This window comes from Arachis duranensis, chromosome 8, assembly GCF_000817695.3.
Source record: "Arachis duranensis cultivar V14167 chromosome 8, aradu.V14167.gnm2.J7QH, whole genome shotgun sequence".
Lineage (NCBI taxonomy): Eukaryota > Viridiplantae > Streptophyta > Magnoliopsida > Fabales > Fabaceae > Arachis > Arachis duranensis.
Genome location: NC_029779.3, coordinates 11,047,269 through 11,068,184, shown reverse-complemented (window position 1 = coordinate 11,068,184; position 20,916 = coordinate 11,047,269). Strand labels below are relative to the sequence as shown.

General features: G+C 31.7%; 3 protein-coding genes across 3 annotated transcripts; 1 reads left to right on the top strand and 2 right to left on the bottom strand.

Annotated features, from left to right (window-relative positions):
* Positions 1–5,451: 5,451 nt before the first annotated feature.
* Positions 5,452–7,012, top strand: LOC107460797 (E3 ubiquitin-protein ligase RING1-like). Its single transcript, XM_021128761.2, has 3 exons — positions 5,452–6,521; positions 6,603–6,724; positions 6,800–7,012. Exons 1-2 carry the CDS (start codon positions 5,621–5,623, stop codon positions 6,635–6,637), a joined length of 936 nt encoding a protein of 311 aa, XP_020984420.1. The 5' UTR covers positions 5,452–5,620; the 3' UTR covers positions 6,638–6,724; positions 6,800–7,012.
* Positions 7,013–7,133: 121 nt separating this feature from the next.
* Positions 7,134–12,404, bottom strand: LOC107460796 (uncharacterized). The gene is made up of 12 exons (XM_016079197.3): positions 12,292–12,404; positions 11,956–12,015; positions 11,797–11,850; positions 10,712–10,772; positions 10,531–10,607; positions 9,974–10,023; positions 9,507–9,589; positions 9,211–9,281; positions 8,941–9,100; positions 7,933–8,075; positions 7,750–7,848; positions 7,134–7,592 (listed from the first exon to the last, which is right to left on the bottom strand). The coding sequence occupies exons 1-12, from the start codon at positions 12,328–12,330 to the stop codon at positions 7,521–7,523; spliced, it is 969 nt and encodes a 322-aa protein (XP_015934683.1). The 5' UTR covers positions 12,331–12,404; the 3' UTR covers positions 7,134–7,520.
* Positions 12,405–15,501: 3,097 nt separating this feature from the next.
* LOC107460798 (ethylene-responsive transcription factor ERF014) lies at positions 15,502–16,505 on the bottom strand. Its single transcript, XM_016079199.3, has one exon. The coding sequence runs from the start codon at positions 16,384–16,386 to the stop codon at positions 15,676–15,678; it is 711 nt and encodes a 236-aa protein (XP_015934685.1). The 5' UTR covers positions 16,387–16,505; the 3' UTR covers positions 15,502–15,675.
* Between the last annotated feature and the right edge of the window lie 4,411 nt (positions 16,506–20,916).

Here is a 20,916-nt window from a genome sequence, read left to right as displayed (position 1 = left end):
TTGCTCATATTATTCCCAGTTCAACAGGTTAAGGAAATGAGTTGCTACATATACAAAATGAAAATTAAATTTTGACACTTATTTAAGCAAATGAGTGAGTTAATGACCCGACAATCTCATGTTGGTTTATAGAATAAAATAGTTGTATACTATCAACAATAATAGAAAGGGAAGTTCTACCGTGCTTTAGAACGTTTTCAGCATAGTATGCTGATTTTGCGTGGCCATATAAAAGATTGACATGTGGAGTGAGAATGATTGTGAGATAAAACAGGAAAAGCATCCCGTTCTACAAGAGTAATTATGGGTAATAGTTAATTTTATAATTAATTGATAAGATAATTTAAAAATTAAGAATAAAAAATATTTAAAAATAAATATAAAAATTTTATAAGTTATTTAAATTTTAGAATGTATAAAATTTATAAATTTAAATTAAATAAAATATTTAAAAAAAATTTAATTGTTCTATTGATTTTTATGGTTTTACAAAATTTTTAATTTGGTTCATATATATTTTTTTTTAATTAGGTCTCTGTACCAAATTTTTTTCTTAATTAGGTCTCTTTTAGTAGTAATTGGCTTAATTTTATAGAAACCTAACTAAAAAGGAAATTGGTGCAAGGACCTAAATAAAAGAAAAAAAGTGTAGGGACCAATTAAAAAAAATTGGTGCAAGGAATTGATTAAAAAAAAAAGTACATGGACCTAATTAAAAATTTTGCAAAACTATAGAGACCAACACAGTAATTAAACCTAAAAACATTTATTATATTATTATTATGTATAACAAAATTAAGATAAATATTTATAAAGTAGTTATTATAAATTATATTCAAAGTATTTTTTTATCTTCATGCATAATTTTAAATTTTATATTTAATTTATTAAATTATCTTTAATTTTATTACTTTTTCAAAATGATTAATTTATACTTTTATTATATTCATGTTTTATCGATTTTTAGCAAATCGAAAGTGGTTCGATATCTAATTATCTGAGTTCGATATCTAATTCATGTTTTATTATATTAATGTTTTATTGATATTTAATTATGTCCTTTTACTTTTTTTTCTTTTAATTGAGTCTTTGCACCATTTTTTAAATTGAGTTCATACATTTTTTTCTTTTATTTGGGTTCATATACCATTTTTTTTAGTTGAGTTCCTATAAAATTAAGCCAATTACTACTATGATGAACTTAATTGAAAAAAAAATTATGTAGAAACCTAATTGAAAAAAAATATAGAAACCTAATTAAAAATTTTGTGAAACTATAAAGACAAATAAAATAATTAAACATTTTTTAATATTTTATTTAATTTAAATTTATAAATTTTATACATTCTAAAATTTAAATAACTTATAAAATTTTTATATTTGTTTTTAAATATTTTTTATTCTTAATTTTTGAATTATCGTATTAACTAATTATAAAACTAACTACCACGCCTAATTAATTTTGCAGAATGGAATGCTTCTCCTATTCTGTTTCACAACCATTCTCACTTTACATGTCCATCTTTCATATTGCCACACAAAGTCAGCGTACTATGCTAAAAACGTTGGTAAACATGATAAAATTTTTCAGAAATAGAATAGTGAAAAACCAAACATTTACAGGGAATCATCATTAATGGGGTTTAATTAACTAGAATACATGTTAATGTTATTGTTAATAAAATAAATAAACAATAAACACATTAACGGGGTTAAGTGTTTAACTAAGTAAGATACATGTTAGCAATTAGTAATTTTTTTAAAATGTTATTATTTTAATAAATGAATAATATATACATTAATTTTTTTCTAAAAAAACTTTTTTAATTAGTAACATTAACATAACCCTTATTAATGAGGTACTGTTTTACAATTTTATCTATTTACGTTGAAAGATATTTACACTTTTGAATTTTTATATATAAAAATCAAATTGATAATGAATATCTAAATAAATGCAAAAGAAAAAATTATATATGTTCACACTTTGAAATTGGAACCTGTTTGTTTTGACATGCTAAAGTGATAATGTATATTTAGTAAGGATTTATCTATCTTATATTCTAAGAAGACATTTATCTATTTAGAGATTTAAATTCGTAATTTCTAGACGAATATAAAAAAATTATGTCATTTGAACTATAACTTATTGACTTCTAAAAACACATGTAAAGATTATATATTAAAAAGTTTTTATTAAAAATATAAAAAAAATTTTAACTTTTCAATGTATTTATTTTATATTTATTAAATAAAAAATTTAAAATTTTCTATTAATAGTAAATTTATTAAAAAATATATTAGCTAAACCCGTTTCATAATAGGCAACTAAAAAAAGCATATACAAAGTGACGTTTGAAAATTTGAAACTGAACAAGATCAAAGCTTTATTAATTGTCCTTAATTCAAAGTAGCTAAGAGGGATGACAAAAACAAAGATGTAAACTCAAAACCTTAAATTAAAGTCATGATGCCATGAATTGAACCTTATACATAAAATGTCTTTTGACTCTTTTCCTATATGTATGTTACAATATGTGGAGGGTCATTATCCTACTTACAGTGACTAATAACCACATTCATCAATGTGGTAAGAGAATGAACCACTTGTAGGGTTATGAAGTGGGTGGGTCAATTCACCTAATCCAATCGACTTTCTTGACTTTCTACACCTACTTGATAGTTAATTTATAGCTGGATAATGTTGTCATCAGGGTTAATCAATGTGGTTAGCAAAATATAAAATAAATACACACACACAAGTCTTCAACCTTGGTTTAATTAATGTGGTTCTCCACTTGATATTTTACCTCTACCTTTTTATAACCCAAAATACAAAATATTAGCGGATTTTGGAGCTTGGACTTGATAATAACATTGTGTGTTATATTGAAAAGAATGTCACACATCCATAAATTGGTTTGATTAATTCAAAGCTAAAATTTAAGGGGGAAAAAGAAATTGCGTTGAGGTCAAATATGGTCGGTGAGTTCGAAATTGCACTTTTGGAATTTCCTTTTCTTGAGAGTGGAAATATTTGAATACCTACGAGCCATGATCAATTCAACAATAATGCTTTGCTTTACATGGTCCCAAATTTAAACATATTATTATTATTCCATTCACAGTGTCAAGGTTAGAGGCTAGAGGAGCCTTTTAGGTCAGAAGAACGAATAAATTATAAAATTTTTATGTAATTTTTAATTCAAACCTTGATCATTATTATATTCTTGTTTTACTTGGAATATAATATATTATGATTTCAAATGTTAATATTAGGTCTCTTAGGAAGACTTGGCTTTTACAAACTATTACCTTTGGCTCCAAATTATTTGAATAATTATTAAAGCAATAATTATTAATTATTGACAAAGAGAATGGAAGTGAAAATTTTGTACTTTTATATAATCTATCCATTTCTACAATGAAAACTATTTGAAAGTTTATATTTCGTTTTTCTTTTATACTACTAATAATTGCATTTTTTTTAAAGCAAAACTAAAAAATAAAATGAAAATGTATGTATTGTTGTCATGATTATAAAGAGTATCAAATTACTCGGTAGCATTGACAAAGAACGAGGAAGCTTCTAAGAACTTAATGTTGTCAGTAGTGTACTATTTTCTTCGGTTCTTTTATCTTATTTCCTCTTAAATTGTACAATTGTAAAAAGTACCGCGTATACAAATGATGAAGAGATTGTTGACCAGCCAAATATCATTGAGTATGCTACAATTTAATAGTTTACTAACAACAAGAAACTATGATTATTTTTGTAAAATATGAAAAGTTGTGATTAAATTAATAAATAGTAAATACTCAAATTGCTATTAAATACTCCCCATCAAACGGAAAGAAAAAGAAGAGAGTTGCCAGACCTAAATACATAAACCAAAAAGAATTTTTTTTTATATATATATTTTCAGTATGTATGTAAGATTTTTCTTTTTTTAATTAATTTTATATTTTCTTTTTTATACATTTGAATCTGATCACACATGTCATTATGTTTTATTATCCATTTTCACTTTATACTGTTCATACAGTTGTAATTAATTAGTCATTTTAATATATATACTAGAATAAAAATTAGAATAAAAATTAGTTTAACTTGTTAATTATTTAATATGTGATTGTAATTAATTATAGTAAAAATATATAAGAGATAATTAACTAACATTTTTTTAGAATAAAATAAACTCTTCTCATTTTTTGAAATAATTTTGAAATGAATAAAAAATTGAAAAAAATATATTAGATAATTACTTTTTATGTATCTTATGTACTCTTACTATATCATTATACTTACATATTAAACAATTAATAAATTAAACTAATTTCTATTCTAATTGATATAAAATAATTAATTAATTATAATTAAGTTTATATTTATTACTAATGAAAAATAATCCAGATAATAAATAAGTCACTACTATAATTAATATAAAAATCATAAAGCTGAGGATAGACAATACGTAGAAATATTTCTGTAATATCCAAGAGGATAGACATTCCCTTCAACTTGGAAGATGTTGGATGAAGCATCAGAAAATACATAACTGCTGGGGAAAATCTAACGTTAATAAAATTATAGATCATAGATTCTAACACCAAAAAAGATAACTAATATAGAAAAGTGTTGAAGTAGATTCACTGTTTTTCTATGTAACAGCAAAATAATTTACCACCCATACATTTAGGAACATAATTCTGTTGAATGCTAGAAAAAAAAAATTAAACAATTATTTTTTGTATATTTTATATATGTTCTTGTTATACTTAATTATAGTCATATATTAAATAACTAACCAATTAAATAAATTTTTATTCTAATTGACATATGCTAAATTGACTAATTAATTACAATTGAATTTATATTTATTATTAAAAAATAATCTATTTTATCATATGTCAATTAGAATAAAAATTAATTTAAACATAATACAATATATTATGTTATGTAAATAACACATTTACAATCTTGTAATTGTGTGATTCACAATTTATAACCACGTATAAATTTTTAATTCAACTATTTGGTTTGCTTAAAAAAAAATTTAAATTCTTCAATTTATTTATTTATTATTGTTGGTCAACCTTATTATGGTTTCCGCATTTTGAGTATTCTCTTCGTTATTGCATAACTTTCTTTGGATTTTTAATAGTAACACAACATGGGCCTAAAAATACATGACTAAATTGATACAGGCCAAGCCCGATATATATTGGGCCTCTACACCGATGCAAATGATAACCAAGTGGCATGGAGTAGGTGTTAACCCTACAACTTTTCATGACAAAAAAGTAAAAACAAAAAACCTCTACAACTCAAAAAGCAAGTTGATGCGATTGTGGTTGACTTAACCCATGAACATAGTCTAACCAACATTGTGGATGAAAGGCAACAAAATTTAGAAGCAAAGTAATTCCATTTGAAATGAAAAGCGTTTTTGGTTAATATAAGTGAATGCGAAAATCCAAAACACTAGTTATCCTTTTCCCACCATCACAAGAAACAGGGGCAGCATCAAAATTAGAAAACCCATAAGTCATGCATCCTCATAAACACAAATATAAAACATAGTTCCATGCATGCATACCAAAACAAACCATCATAATAATGTCTCTGAGTCCACCAAGAGAAAGAAGCAACAACAATAACAATGGATTCCAACTATACTGGTGCTTCCAGTGCAACCGCATGGTGCGAGCCGCACACGATAACAACCCATCCTGTCCACGCTGCTTTGGCCAATTCATCCAAGAAATCAACATGCCAACCCCAAGACTCTTTCTCGATTTTACCCCTAACACTAACGACCCTTCTCCACAGCCCCGTCTTCTAGAAGCTCTCTCCCTCATGCTCGATCCCGCCTTCCAACAACCCCGTCGCCGCCCCCGCATCCGCATCCGCCGCCGCCAACCTTCCGACACATCCGACCCCCACCCTACAACTCGTCCCCGAACCTGGATCATCGTCCATCCCATCGGTGCTTCCCCCGAGGAGCTCGAAGCCATGGTTCCGCCGCCGCGCCGCGACCGTCCGGTGGTGCCGATCGGGGTGGACTCCAGGGACTACTTCCTTGGTCCGGGACCGAACGAACTGATCGAGCAGATTACCGAGAATGATAGGCCGGGTCCGGCGCCGGCGGCGGAGAGAGCGATCAGAGGGATACCGAGGGTGAAGATAGAAGCACAGCATCTGAAAGAGAATTCTCAGTGTCCGGTTTGTCAGGAAGAGTTTGAGGTTGGTGAAGAAGTGAGGGAGCTTCCATGTAAGCATGTTTATCACTCTGATTGCATTGTTCCGTGGCTGAGGCTTCATAATTCTTGCCCCGTTTGCCGCCATGAGGTGCCCGATGGTGATGATGATGATGAATGTGTTGCTGAGGGGAGGTTTCAGAGGTGCTTGAGGTGGACGAGGGTTTCTTCTCTTTGGCCATTTCATCACCACCGTCGACGTGTTCATCCTGCTGATCAAGGACCAGGAGAGAATAATAACGCTACTGCTTCTCTCAGGGGTGATTAATTCAAATTAAACTCAATTAATCCTTGTGTTTATTTTTCCACCAACTCAGATTGTGTTTGCACTCGTCTTTCAGCACCTAATCCAAGACGCTCTTGCACCATTCTTTAACTAAAAGCTCAGGTGCTGAATTCAGTTGTAATTTATTGGCAGCTCTGTCATCGCAGTTTAGGCAACTTGTCATGCTGTAATTAAGTTGTAAGTTACTATCACATATTCATGCTGCATTCTTTGCTTGCTTTACCAACTTTTTAATAAAAATGCATTTCGCAGGAGCATCTTGAACTTGCACTTCAGACGAGTTAAAATTGTCTTCCAGTTTTCACTTTTCAATCATGTTAAAACTGGAGTTCATCTTCACAATATGCAAAGTTGGAGAACAGTGTAAGCCGTCGTGAAAAAGGGCACTTCTCCCTCATTCCATGGATGTGGCATTTGTTTGTTATTCTTTTAGCATATAAAATGTATATAGTTTAATACAGTTAATTAATGAATGGCTAGTGTACATGTTACTGCAATATAAGATGCCATGTCGTATCACAATGTTACTTTGGTTATCGCGTTATATCTATATGCTGTAATTATTATGTTATTAACAATAATTGGATTACTATAAAATTCATTCACTGAATGAGGTGAAATCAACATTAAACATAAAAGTCATGCGTATACTCATGAGATAAAAGTTTCTATGAAAAGCCATCTCGTCACATTTCTTGATAAACTGGGACTTTAAAAATATGAAGAAATTTTTAATGAGTAACAACTCTCTCTGGATGACCTGCTCCAGTGCCTATTTCTTTTCTTTTTTTTTTCTTTTGTCTTTTAAGCCATTAAATTAGTTTTCAAATCCTCTTTTCAGGACCAAATTTCTCTCTCTATGAACGATGAATCAATAATGCAAGGTGAAGTCATAAAACGAACACTGAATAACTGGAGCTATAATATGGTCCCTTGGTTTAACCTCCATAGCTGCAAAATTTAACATCGAGATTCAAAAGCCCCTGCGCTGATGTTGAGTACCAGCATGGAACCCTTCTGTGTATGCGGTGTTCTTAAATATCATCTGTGTGCAATTAACAATAATCTAGTTATTAGAAAGAAATTGCATATCAATAGAAGATTTTTACCTATTGCAACTGCAAGGAACCCATTCCCTAATTTTATTGCTAAGGAAAAAAAAAATAAGGATTAAATACTAACCGGCATCACCAAATACTTACAGCAAGGTTTTTGAAATCTGAGCTCAGGTTTTTCTGTAAATTGTCGGATACCACGGTACCAAGCTGCTCTCCATGTTGCTTTATATTTCCTTCATTGATCTGTATAATCAAGATTGTTCATCATGATTTCGGGATAGAATAATAAGTTCTAATTTGAAAAGAAAGCTTTAATTTTAGCTTTACCTGCAAAAGCACTAATTCAGATGTTTTTTGCAAAATCTCCTCAACGAATTGCCCAACATTAGCTGAGGAGCTTGATAAACGTTCATTTTTTACTGGTGCCCCCTTTGCATTTTTCTCACTAACAGCTGGCTTGACAGCTTTGCCTGCATTAGAAAGATGAAGGATCCACTTCACTATTCACTTCACTAGCTCTAAGCCAAGAACATGGCTTCTGCCACCCTCATAAAACTGATTAGTGAATGCGCTAAACTATTGCCAACTCTATTTAGTTCGAGATAGGAAAATACATAAGCACAAGTTAACGATCCGTATTGTAGTAGTCGACAGCCAGCAAGTCAGCACTAGTCACCCGTGCAAGACTCTTGGTTCTTAATAATGCAAAAACAGGCAGTACATTAGTTTTGCCTAGATATGGGTAAACAAAAGCAAGCTACTTTTTCCATGGATATAATTAAGAGTAAATGTCATTTCCGGTCCCTAATCATTTGTCCGATGAACTTTCCACCCCTTAAGAAATCTAAAAACCCAAATCGGTCCTTATCTACTTTGATATATGTACGTTCCAGTCCCTGGTTAGGGACCAGAAAGGACATTACCAAGGACCGGAAAGGCATTTACTCAAAGTTGATAGGGACTGAAATGTACATATTTCAAAGTAGATAGGGACCGATTGGGTTTTTAGATTTCTTAAGGGATGGGAAGTCCATCGGACAAATGGTTAGGGACCGGAAAGGACATTTACTCTATAATTAATAACTGATACAATAGATCAATTTGCAAATTGCCTCAGTCAAAGATGGAAGGATAAATGGTAGGTCCTACTACATTTTTGGGTCACCGTGGTATCAAGTTCAAATTTAAAAAATCCTCAAGTAGTCAAGTAATGATGTTTCTGGGTTACAATTATAAAGATTGACAAAAGGAAAGGAAGAAATAGAAAGGACAAAATGGAATATAGTTGTTTATCAGTTATGGACACAGTGATAAAATTGTTACTAGAATTTTTACCTGAAACTGTCTTGGAACTGTTATCCACAGAAACAAGGTTTCCGTCCTTAGGAACTTGTGAAGAAGGTTGCTTTTCTGGCTGATCAGGCAAAACTATTGAACCGGATGGAACTAGAGCAGCAAGATCAGGTGGTTGATCTTTCCCCACTGGAGGATTGGCCTGCAATGGGATTCAGAAGATATATAAGTTTATTGATAATTTTTTTAGGGGGGGTTGTTGATTTAATGAGGAGAAATAAGCTACAAGACATGTCCTGAATATTAACTCACCTCCAAATCAACATATGAGGGATTTCTTCCTATTGATTTAAGAAATTTGTCAAGACCACTTGCATTTAGAGCTGCAATTTAAAGAATCAGACTTTATACTGTAACCACAGCAATGCATAATGGATCCAACAAAGGACCTATTAACTTCTGTCTTACGTCAAATTAGACAGGAGAAAGATAGAGACTGGGGTTTAAAAGAAAAACATAAATCTTAGTTTTCTAAAGGTTTCAAATAGTAAGAAAGCATAAGAGGTTGCCCTAAGGAAACTAGTTATACTTTTTCACATAAGACTTACATATGGACATGTCATTTGACAATGGGTGGAAGAAGCAATGCGTCTGTGCCTTGAATCCTTGGTCCAATAAAAGTGAAACATCTCTTCAGAAAGGGGAAAAAAATGAATATAAATTAGTTCCCTGGAGATAAGTTTGCTAAACAACTCAGTAAAATGTAAAAATTGAAGAAGCACAAACATAAACACCAGTAACTAGTAAGCTTTTCTTAAAACAAAGAAGGAAGTTTAGAAGGAAACTAAAAGTAGATAGTAGGTAGGAAGTCTAAAACAAAAACTGCAGGAAATACAGAAATCAATGGATTTCCAAACAAATTATCTTCTTTCTGAAAATGGGGAAAATTTTACAAAAAAATAAAAAGCCCTCTGAATAAAGGTATAGCAATTAAATTAATGTATTTTTACAAGCAATTCTAAGAGAAAATACAGATAACCCAAAGTGAGCAAACAGAATAAAAACAAAAACATACCGTGCTGATTCATTCACTAATGCAAATGGAGTAACACAACCCAGAGACACCTAGTTAGATAAGGGCCAAAAAAGGGTCGTCAGTTTAGATAATAATTTCAACCAAGTCATTTTTCACAAAATTATCTTAAATGATATAATCTTTGCTACGTATAGATATTAATATTATATGATTAAAAATTATAATAATCAAAATATCGGTGCAAAAAGTAAAAGCAAAAAGAGAGCATTTAACGATAATAAGGTTCTAAGTCTATATATTATTCATTAGAATGAGAGAAAGTTCTTATAACAGATTGGATTGATCCATGGAACAGATAAACTGTATTTAACAAATGACCCCCACCAACTCAATCAATGAATGAATCAACATGAATTGGTTCCCTCATGGACTATATAATGCATACCAGAAAGTATAACACATAACAAGACAAATCTCACAACCTAAGCGTAGTTTTTTTTTTGGTAATAATCAACTCATCTTTCTAAACAAGATAAACAAAGAGAAAAGGAAAATGAAGATGATATCAACAAAAAGTATGGAATAATTACACAAACCTGAAGTATTTCACCCAAAGCCTCTTCAGGTGCCATTCTAAGACCCCCTTTTCCTAAACCAAGCCGCTGAGATAGCACTGCTCAGCTTCAAAGCAACAAGTAACTCATGAATACACATCAAAGTAAGGCAAAAGCAAAGCAAGTGAACCAATTCCTCTCAAATTTACAAAGTCATATATACCTTTAAGATCTACCTTGGTATCAGCTAAAGCAGAAACGATATAAAATCTGTTTTTCTTGTCCTGTTTGGTAAGTATACTAGTTAGAGAGGGCAATCAATTGTAAATAAATTAATTGTTTGCTCAAGTAGGTGCACAAAAACCACAAATAAATTAATTCATATTATGCAATAAATATGCATAATAACAAGTTATCCATGTTTGCTTCAACCATTTTTTCCTCTTTAGGCCACTAACTAAACTGCATTAATTCATTAGTATCTTTTAGGCCAAAATATACATCTCTGATCTGACATGAAGCATTTATATATGTAGCCCCGAAATCCCAATCACTCAGTTTTATTCTGACACTAAAAGATCTTTAATTTCTTTCTTGTATCTTCCATACTTAATAAGTTCCTCCTTTCCCTAAGACCTCCTTTCTGTTATTAGTCAAGAATGTGAAACCTATACGATAACAGGCTATCAGTGTCCATAGATGAGTTATATTTCAATGCTGAAAATAGTAGAATCAACAATAGGGAGAGGATAGGAAGGAGGAACTATGATGCTGATGACACAGTAGTGTACAAATCCAAGAACCTTGAGGCTGAAAGGAGGAGGAGGCAGAAGCTCAGTAACAGGCTCTTGATGCTGCGCTCCTTAGTCCCCATCACAAATGCAACCACCTTAACCTTCACTTTCAATTTAATTTAATTTCTCATATACACTCTTCAATTACCAAATGATTTTTTTTGTAATTCAGTGCTCATTATGAACCTTGGTTTTGATTTCTTCAGATGAACAAAGCAACCATAATTGAGGATGCCATCAGTTACATTAAGAACCTTAAAGACAGTTGACAAGTCTCACCCGAGAGCATCAGGAAATAGAAGCAACACCAGAGACAGTTGTAGAACCAAAGACTAATGAGACTGGCAATAGTGAAGCCATGAAAGAATGGGAGATAAAGGTTAACCTTAGCATTTTCCAATTAGCAATTTGATTTCCCTCCTTTATAACTACAATTATAATAATGCTCCTTTATAACTAAATACTAAGACATAATCAATAAAGCAATGGTAAACAAAAACATAATGTAGTATACCTTCAAAAACAAATTTTTACTCAATCCTCCCCCCAAATGTCCAACATACTTTGCCTGGAAGAAAACAACAGCTAAATCAGAAAAAAGAAAAATGATTAAAAAAGAAAAAGAATGCAATATAGTGAGTAAAGCAAAGTATATTCTTGAACAGTGTTGGACCTGAGCCTCAACAGTCAAAACAACAGGATGCTCGTAACGAGAAAACTCGATCTGAAGTTCCTGAAAAAAAGCATTAATATAAAGCTCATCAATCACTAGTCCTATTCAAGAACACAAAAACTCACATCTCAAGTAAAAAAACGGTGGCAATTATAGTAAATTTGCAACTGTGATAACTGAAATTTAGTGTTCTGAGAAATTCGATTATCAGGAATAGTAACAAAGAAACAGCTACAAAAATAATTAAGCAAGTAGAATGAAAAGTTACGATTACAACAAAGAGTACAGAATAGTGAAGAGTGAAAGTAGAAACGATAAATTGAGAAGATGAAGAACCTGTAAACGAGAAAGGAGTTGTTGCTTTGAAAGAGGCATGGCGAAGGGAAAAAAGGAAGCGTTTGCAGATTGAAAGATTGCAGCTGCTCAGTAAGGGAAGGAAGAAGCCGATGATGACTCAGCAAGAAAAGACCTTCTTTATGGGCCTGGGTTTTTGTGGGCCTGTCCATCTGAGTTTTCCTCAGCCCAACATTCCTGACGATAGAAACAAGTTGTTAGAGCCCAAGATTGAGCTTGGGTCAGTAGGCCCAAACAATTGGTGTATGGTTGTTTGACAAAAACAAAGACCTCTTTCACAAAAAGAAAAACGAAAACTGTATTCCAAACAATTAACTTGGATTGGTCGAGTAATCCCACCTTAAGCATACAATAACTCATTGGTCAATTACAAATTCTTAACTGAAGTTTAGATTCGCGACAGATTAATTCTTATTTTATTTACTGTATATATTATCGACCACTTGTCCTTTTCATAGAAAATTTTCAAAAAGTTGAATATTTTTCTTATGAAAAAATGTATTTTTTATATTTTTTTGGTTTTTTCTTTAAGCCAACTTTTCCAAGATATACGGCATATTTGTGACAATTATTATATGTTATATATTTGTTATTAGAGGATTAATATCTAATTACTTGTAATTGTGTTAGCAATTATTTTTATTGTTGTTGTTAATGGCAAAATAAAATACCACTAATTTTTTTTCTTGTAACAATAAAAACTCTAATGGCCTCATCTAAGCTTTTGTCATATTTTGATTTATTATTAATTTAATAACCTCATACTTAATACAAAAATGTCACTTTCAAAGTATTGATAGAATATAGCAAGCATTATTTGTGTCTGCCTTAGATACATTCACTACATATATGCAAAATATTCTGTATCTAAAAATTGTTTTAATTTGCATTATTGCAAGGACATCCATGCTAAATAAATCAAAATAGAAGAGGCCCTCATCATGGCTCTGAGTATACTATTAATAATAATTGCTTAATTGATTGAGATCTTGCTCCATTATTAGTTAATCACATTTTCACTAAATGATGTCTTAATAAGGCCAAGCATGGATATTAATCTCATGTTTGATGTTGGATCTGGACTACCATACCACTCCTTTTCCCTTTTAGTAGGCAATTATTCTTTGTCACAATCAGAAATGAGTGATCCCACATGAAATTCCTTAGACAATTGTTGTTTCTATAATTCTATGTATGGCTTCTCTAAATGAGACACATAATCTCTTTGCCAAATGCCCTTTTTTTTGTCAATAGAATAATGTGGCGCAGCAGCTATATAATATAACTACGTACTCTCTTCATTTTCTTAATTTTGATTGGACATAATTGATGTCAAATTCATTCAAACTTTGTTTAAAATACATTAAATGTGACTGAACCATGTAATAGATAACATTATTAGTAATAACAAGCCTAATTATTACTAATAATGCATGGCCTTGCTGAATATATATGTAGTAGTTCATGTTACTTTGAATATGACAAAAAATTTGGCACCCTAGACTTAGTAGTAAAGTATTATAATAATTCCAAAGAGGACTGATATGCATAAAATTCCCCAACTTTGGTTGGGTACTTCATTAAGCAAGGCAATCGCTTGAAGCAAAAACACTAATAATTTATTAAACATACTATAATCTAGGATTGATTTACACTTTGAACTCACATGCTTGTGGCCAAAACAGGAACTCTGATTTCACATGCCATGTCTCAAAATACTACATTTCCATTGTCCTCTAGTTACATCAATTTCATGTGCATAGAATTAATAAGAACAAACTAAACTACTAAATAAAATTAGTTCCATATAGGAACATAATGCAATGTAGGTCCAAGAATCCCATGATTGAAACTATTTAGTAAAAAGGAATTAAAAAGGGTAGATACATTATATATCTTGAACAAGCAAAATACCAAAAGCAAAAGCTTTTATTATGCACATTGTGTTTCTTATTGAGAGTAGCTAGATGCAATGTAAAAGGAACAATTTTGAGAATGGGATCCCATGATGGTGCCTTATTTAGCCCATTTGTTTTTTTTTTTAATTTTTTTTTCCACAAAGAGGACATGTCATGTGTGCTAATATTGGCCTTGACCCTATATGGTTCTAATACACATGATCATGGTTCAAAAAAGTTGGCCAAAAGCGTCAAAGATTGTCTACCATTCTTATTATTATGTTAAAAGAAGACCATGTTCATGTTGCATATAATATTGTTATCAAAAGAGTTGCTTGCATCAAAAGTCATCACTAAATCAAATGTTTCTTTTTTCCTAGATTTTTTTTTTGTTTTCCACGATATCCCCTAACCCGAAAGGCTAAGAACTAATCTGTCATGGTACTGAGCTAGATTTTTTTTTTGTTTTCCACGATATCCCTAACCCGAAAGGCTAAGAACTAATCTGTCGTGGTACTGAGCTTCATTTAAAGGTTTGTCGCTGGCCAATGAATTGCTGCATGCACAAGGCGGGATTCGAACCCCAACACTTACTTAAGCCGACTAGTAAGCTATTCACTAGACCAACCCAACTTAGTTTTTTTCCTCCTATATATATATATAGGCAAACAAAGTAAGCCAAAATAGAAAAATCCTAGTTTAAATTTGTAATCATACACGATTGGATTACCTTAATATATATTTTTGAAAATTGAACATATTTTATTTTTAATTTCCTAGTCATGACCTAAAACTCTGGGAGGGTATCTAATCTATTATTATTCTTTTACACAAAATGGAAACTAGTATGGATTTATTCCCATCTAAGTTTCTAAGAGAAGTATGAGGGTATAGAATACCAAACTTACACATGGCAACAATAATGAAATATAGACAGTGCTCTGAAAAAACCAACACTTTCCAATGGTTTCAAGTTACCAAGCTGATTAATTATATTATTTGTTCCCTCTTGTCTGAGTGAATTGAAAAAAAGAAAAGGCATCTTTGGCACTTTCTCATGCAATAAAGGGCTTCCCAAATGATCCTCATATAATAATAATGCAGTGAAAGGAATGACTTATAAGTGAGGATATTAATGTTTTCTGTTAATTACTACTATCCCTTTATTCCATTACACATGGAATAATATTGACATTGTATAACAAGCTTTGCATCAATGTCACATACATAAATAAATTTGGGAATGCAGAAAAGAGAGGCCAAAATGAAGATATAAATAAATATATATATCTCTCTATGAATTTCTTCTTCTAATGTAACATAGCATAAGGTATACAAAGTTTTTTATTTTTATGTAGCATCAGAGAGTAACATCTTGTTGAAGTTGTACCACTGAAGACAAATGAATATAACAAAAAAGTAGAAAAATGAATAAAGAAAGAATGAATTTGATGATGATGAGTTGTGTCTAACAGAAACTCCACAAACGAATGTCACTTTCTTCTTCATAAAGATCACCAAGAAGCTGAGATGAATCAAGGTCAAAGAAACCACTCAGCATCTGATCAAGAGCATCATCAAAGGTGTTGTACCAAGGCTCTTCCATCATAGCCATGGATTCATCACAGCTAGTAGTAGTAGTAGTTGAAGACATGATGAGTGATGCTGCATCTACAACATCATCATCAGTAGTTTGTTCAGAGGGAGATGAAACCATTGATGGTGATGACACCAATGATGATGATGATGAAGAAGAAGAAGAAGAAGATGATGAAGGTGTTGTAGCATTAGCATTGTTGCTGATGTCATCAACAAAGGTGCAATTAGCAGCAGCAGCAGCAGCAACTCTTTGAATTGATTTTGGAGACATAGTAGCAGATGAAGAAGAAGAAGAAGAATCTTGATTATGAGGGATGATGTTAATGTAAGTAGAAGAAGTTAATGGGAAATTGAGATTTGCAGAAGAGCCTTTAAGACAGAGAAGTGCAGCATCATAGGCTCTAGCAGCAGCTTCTGCAGTTGAATATGAACCTAACCATATTCTTGTTTTCTGATTTGGTGCTCTAATCTCTGAAACCCATGATCCCCAACTCCTCATTCTCACTCCCTTGTACTTCTTCTGCTTATTATTATTCTTCATTGCTGTCTCTCTTTGGATCTTCTCTTCTGCCTTAACCATGATGATACTTTGATTCTGTTCTTCACTGATCACACTACTAGCTTTGTGAGAAAAATTCAAGAATAATGAATGAGATTGAAGCAAGCTGATCTCATTTGTGGCCAAGTAGAGAAGACTATTTATAGGTACAAGCTTGTGTCTCAAGCTATTACAAGATTGACAGATAGCTTTGCTTCTTCAATTTTATTTATTATATTAAGCATTTCTGAAATTACCCTTTTCTCCTTACTGAACTTTCCTAATTCTAACCAATTTTTTTCTACAGAGCTATTAAATCTTGTCAAGATTATTATTATTATTATTTCTACTTATATATTTAGAAGGAGTAGTATTATTATATTTTGTGATGATGTATGCTGATACATTCACATTAATATATGTTATCTATCTTGAGTAGCTAGTAGCTATTTGGGGAAGGTGATACTTATATTATACAAATTAAATACAATAATGTATTTATGTACGTAGAGAGAGAAACATAGGATTCTTTGAAAGTTAAGGCAGGTTCCAGGATCTGCATATATACGAATTTATTTGGGTAATTATGTTAAGCAGAAAATTTTGGAAGGTGGAAATAGTAAATTACTATTATGGTCATGGATCCATTTGCCTATGCAATCACACACAGCTGTTGCTTCTCTGTACTCATCTCCAAAACCGCGTTTCATGGACCCTCTCATCTTTTTTCCTCATCCTCGTTGCAACTTTCTATGTTATCATTTTATTTTTATTAATAAAATAACTTCAAATTAATCTCTCAAAATTATTAGAACCATATCCAAGAATTAAAAACTTACACATATATATAACATTTTTATTAACTATCCCTAAACTTACACATCATCTAATTAATAATGTTATATATGGACTTAAATAATTAATATACAAATTTGAAAAAACGAACACGTATAATATTTGAATTTAATTTTGATATATTATCAGAATAAAATAATTTTATACGTGTATTCAATTACATAATGTTATATTAATAAAAAATTAAAAATAACTATTTTTTATATTAATTACATAAATAATCATCTAAAAAGAAGTCGTAATTGCCCCGGTATATGAAATTCAGTTTAATTAAAATAATTAGTCAAATGAAAGGCTCAACTTCTCAAGGGAACCATAAAAAAAGTAGCTACCACCTGTGTAACTTGACTTTTGCACTCTTTGGTTGTCCCTCCTATTTGTACTACTACTAACTCCTTTCGGTTGTTAAGGTTTTTAATGGAATCTCCGCTGGTACGGTCTCAAAGCTAGATTACTATATAGCTTGCTTTTAATTAGTTTTTGGTTTTTACAATGGAGGAAAAAAATTTGCCAGCAAAGCTCACATGTTTATGTTGGATGATAAGTTCGCAAAACCAAGTCAAGGCTGAATTTTCACACATTCAAAGGCTTTTCCTTCCCTTATTCTTTGTTTCTTATTAATCTCTCTGTGTGAATTGAATTATATTAATATTAAATCTTCACTTTAACATTGTGATATGCAAATACTTCAAAAAAAAAAATCAGTGTGTACATTGTACAACAAGCATGCACACATAGAAGAGCGAGTTTTGTCAAGTTTGGAGTGCCATGTGAATTATGGCCCTATAAAATCTAATAAAAAAAATTGTTATTTAAAATAAAAAAGAAAAACCACTGAAAAAATGTACTTCAGGAGAGAAATGCACAAAGGAAAAAGCCTAGGTAAGAAGCCAGTTTCTTTTTACTGGAACCAAAATGAGACTTACAAAAATAAAACTCAACTAATTTAATTATTCTATCCATTATATATATTGTCTTAGCGAAATTATGTGATAATATCTGTTAACTAATTTTTCATCATTATTAACAACTGAACAACTAATTCTTCTAAAATTGCAAGTGTGTAATCAACTTGCTAACTAATCTAACTACTTGTGTAATAGTCTTTCTCAATTTAGAATTAAGAGAATCAACCATTTCAAACTTGCTATAACATCTCCCAAAAATACTTGGAGCTAGAGTCTTTGTAAGTATGTCTGCAATTTGGTTTGAAGTTGAAATGGAGAGCAATTTGGTAACTTTTTCTTGCTATTTATCCCTCACTGCATGACAATTCATCTCTATATGCCTTATTCTCTCATGAAAGACTGGGTTTGCTGTAATGTGCAATGCTGATTGACTATCGCAATATATGGCTATTGGCTTCTCCAACTTCACTTTCAAGTCTTGCAAGATGTAGGTCAGCCATTGAGCTTCTCTAGTCACCATTGTTGATGCCCTATACTTTGCTTCGCATAATAAACTTGCAACTGTATTTTGTTTCTTACTCTTTCAAGATACAATTGAAGTTTCTAGAAAAAAGCAATACCCAGATCTTGATCTTCTACTATCTGGACATATCCCCCAATCACTATCTGAGTATTCTTTTGGCTCTAGGTCTGAATAAGCTGAAAACATCAACCCAAATGCTGGTGCTTCCTTGAGGTACTTTAATACTCTAATGGCAACCTCAGAATGTTTATCTGTGGCAAAATCCAAGAATTAACTGAGTTTTTCGGTTTGGTGTTGGTCAAGTACAACAACTTTTCAACTAACTTCTTGTATTTTAAAGTTGAGCTTAACGGAGTTCCAGAATTCTTTGACAATGAAACTATGTAATCCATAGGTGTTGCAACTATTTTAGCTATTTGCTATTTGCTTCCTTAAGTGTTTTAAAGCCCACACAGTTGCAGCACAACACAGCACCACGCTTCTCTTTGTTGTTACGTCTGGTCCATGACGACTTAACCTGAATAGCAAATCCAACCTCCTTAGCATAGCTATTATAATAGTTGTAAGCATCATCATAAGTATCAAACTCCATACCCACAACTGGTGGAGGGTAGCCTTTCCCTTGAGATTCTCAACCATAACCATCAACAACTGTTGTTTCATCCCTCCCATTCTCATGTTCACTTCCATCAATCTCAAATAACTGACCGCAGTCATTCATAAGAATGTTTTGCTCATCCGCAACCTTAAGCAGCCGATCACTGTTTGGAGATCCATCATCTATCTGAAAAAAATCAAACATAATTATATAAACTGTCAAATTCAAAATAAGATATACCAGACTTTAGTATCCATTCAAATTGAGAACATCATAGAGAGCCAAGCTCGATATCCAGAAACCCTAAAATCTCCATGAACACACAAGAATTTTTCATACACAAAAGCATGATCTATTTAATGATTCATAATCCACTAATAAATGTGATTCCAAAGCTACCAGCAGAAATCTGAAGCCACGGGAACAAAAACAAGGATCGATTCATCATTCTTTTTTACTTTTCAATAGTGAAAACAAGACAGTTAATTGAGTTAAGTAGGAAGTAGCTAACAAGAAACTGTTTTGGCTTCGAGTAACCCATATTCTTTGAGGAGGTTGATGTAGTATTTTCGCTGACATACAGTGATGCCCCTCTTGCATTGAGTCACCTCTAACCCCAAGAAGAAATAAATCTCTCCCAGGTCCTTGATGCTAAATAGCTCATGCAAGTGTTGTTTGATGAATTCAATATTTCCTAAATCTGTTCATGTCAAATTATCAACATAAACTAAAATAATAATGAATCCTCCCTTTAAATCTTTACTAAACAAGCTGTAATCATTCATGGATTGTTGAAAAACAACTGCTCTCAAAGCATTATACAACTTTAAATTCCATTTTCTGCTAGCCTGTTTTAGGCCATAAAAAGATTGTCCATCCTACATATCATGTTTGGTGAGGGAACAGTCAATCCGGGTGGAGGTTTTAAGTAAACTTCCTCCATCACCATGTAAGAAGGCAGTAGTTACATCTAGTTGATGTAAGTGCCAATTCTACACAGCTGCAATGGATAGCACAATCCGCAATGTACTCATCTTCACTACTGGACTATAGATTTTGAAATAGTCAACACCAGCAGTTTGTGTAAAGCCTTGTGCCACTAACCTGGCCTTATACCATTCAATGCTGTCATCAGAATTCATTTTGAGTTTGAACACCTATTTGTAGCCAACTGCCTTCTTTCCATCAGGGAGAGAAGTCAAAGTCCAAGTCTTATTTTCTTTCAACGCAAAAAGTTCAACCTCAATTGCCTCTTGCCAACATAGATCACTGATGGTCTCAGCATAGCATTGTGGTTCTTTAATGGGATTTGGTAATAGAGAGTTTGTAGAGTGTTGAGTTTGTATATTATTTGAAGTTGAGACTCTTACTCACAAAAGAAAATAGTTGACTCTTCAAAAAAATTTTCAAAAATTTCAGGATAAAATTCTTGTAAAATTCTAGGATTGAATTGAAGATTATTAGTGTAATTGTGACTTGTATTTGATGCAGTGGCCATACAATGATGATTTGTTAAATATGTTGGTTTTCTCCTTATCCTATTTGATTGTCTAATTTCTAGATGTTGATGTGTTTGTGTTGGTGCATTATGTATGATTGTGTCATTTTCAATAGTTTCATGAGATGATGTATGCAATGAATCATTGAGTGAACTAGATGAATGCAGACTTGGTCCATTTGAACGGTTT

Coding starts and splice junctions, on each gene's coding strand:
- LOC107460798 (XM_016079199.3), bottom strand. CDS start 16,386: ATGGTTAAGGCAGAAGAGAAGATCCAAAGAGAGACAGCAATGAAGAAT.
- LOC107460796 (XM_016079197.3), bottom strand. CDS start 12,330: ATGCCTCTTTCAAAGCAACAACTCCTTTCTCGTTTACAG. Junction 10,024..10,530: donor CTTTGGGTGAAATACTTCAG/GTTTGTGTAATT, acceptor TTATCTAACTAG/GTGTCTCTGGGTTGTGTTAC. Junction 9,101..9,210: donor CCTCATATGTTGATTTGGAG/GTGAGTTAATAT, acceptor ATCCCATTGCAG/GCCAATCCTCCAGTGGGGAA.
- LOC107460797 (XM_021128761.2), top strand. CDS start 5,621: ATGTCTCTGAGTCCACCAAGAGAAAGAAGCAACAACAATAACAATGGA. Junction 6,522..6,602: donor CGCTACTGCTTCTCTCAGGG/GTGATTAATTCA, acceptor CTCGTCTTTCAG/CACCTAATCCAAGACGCTCT.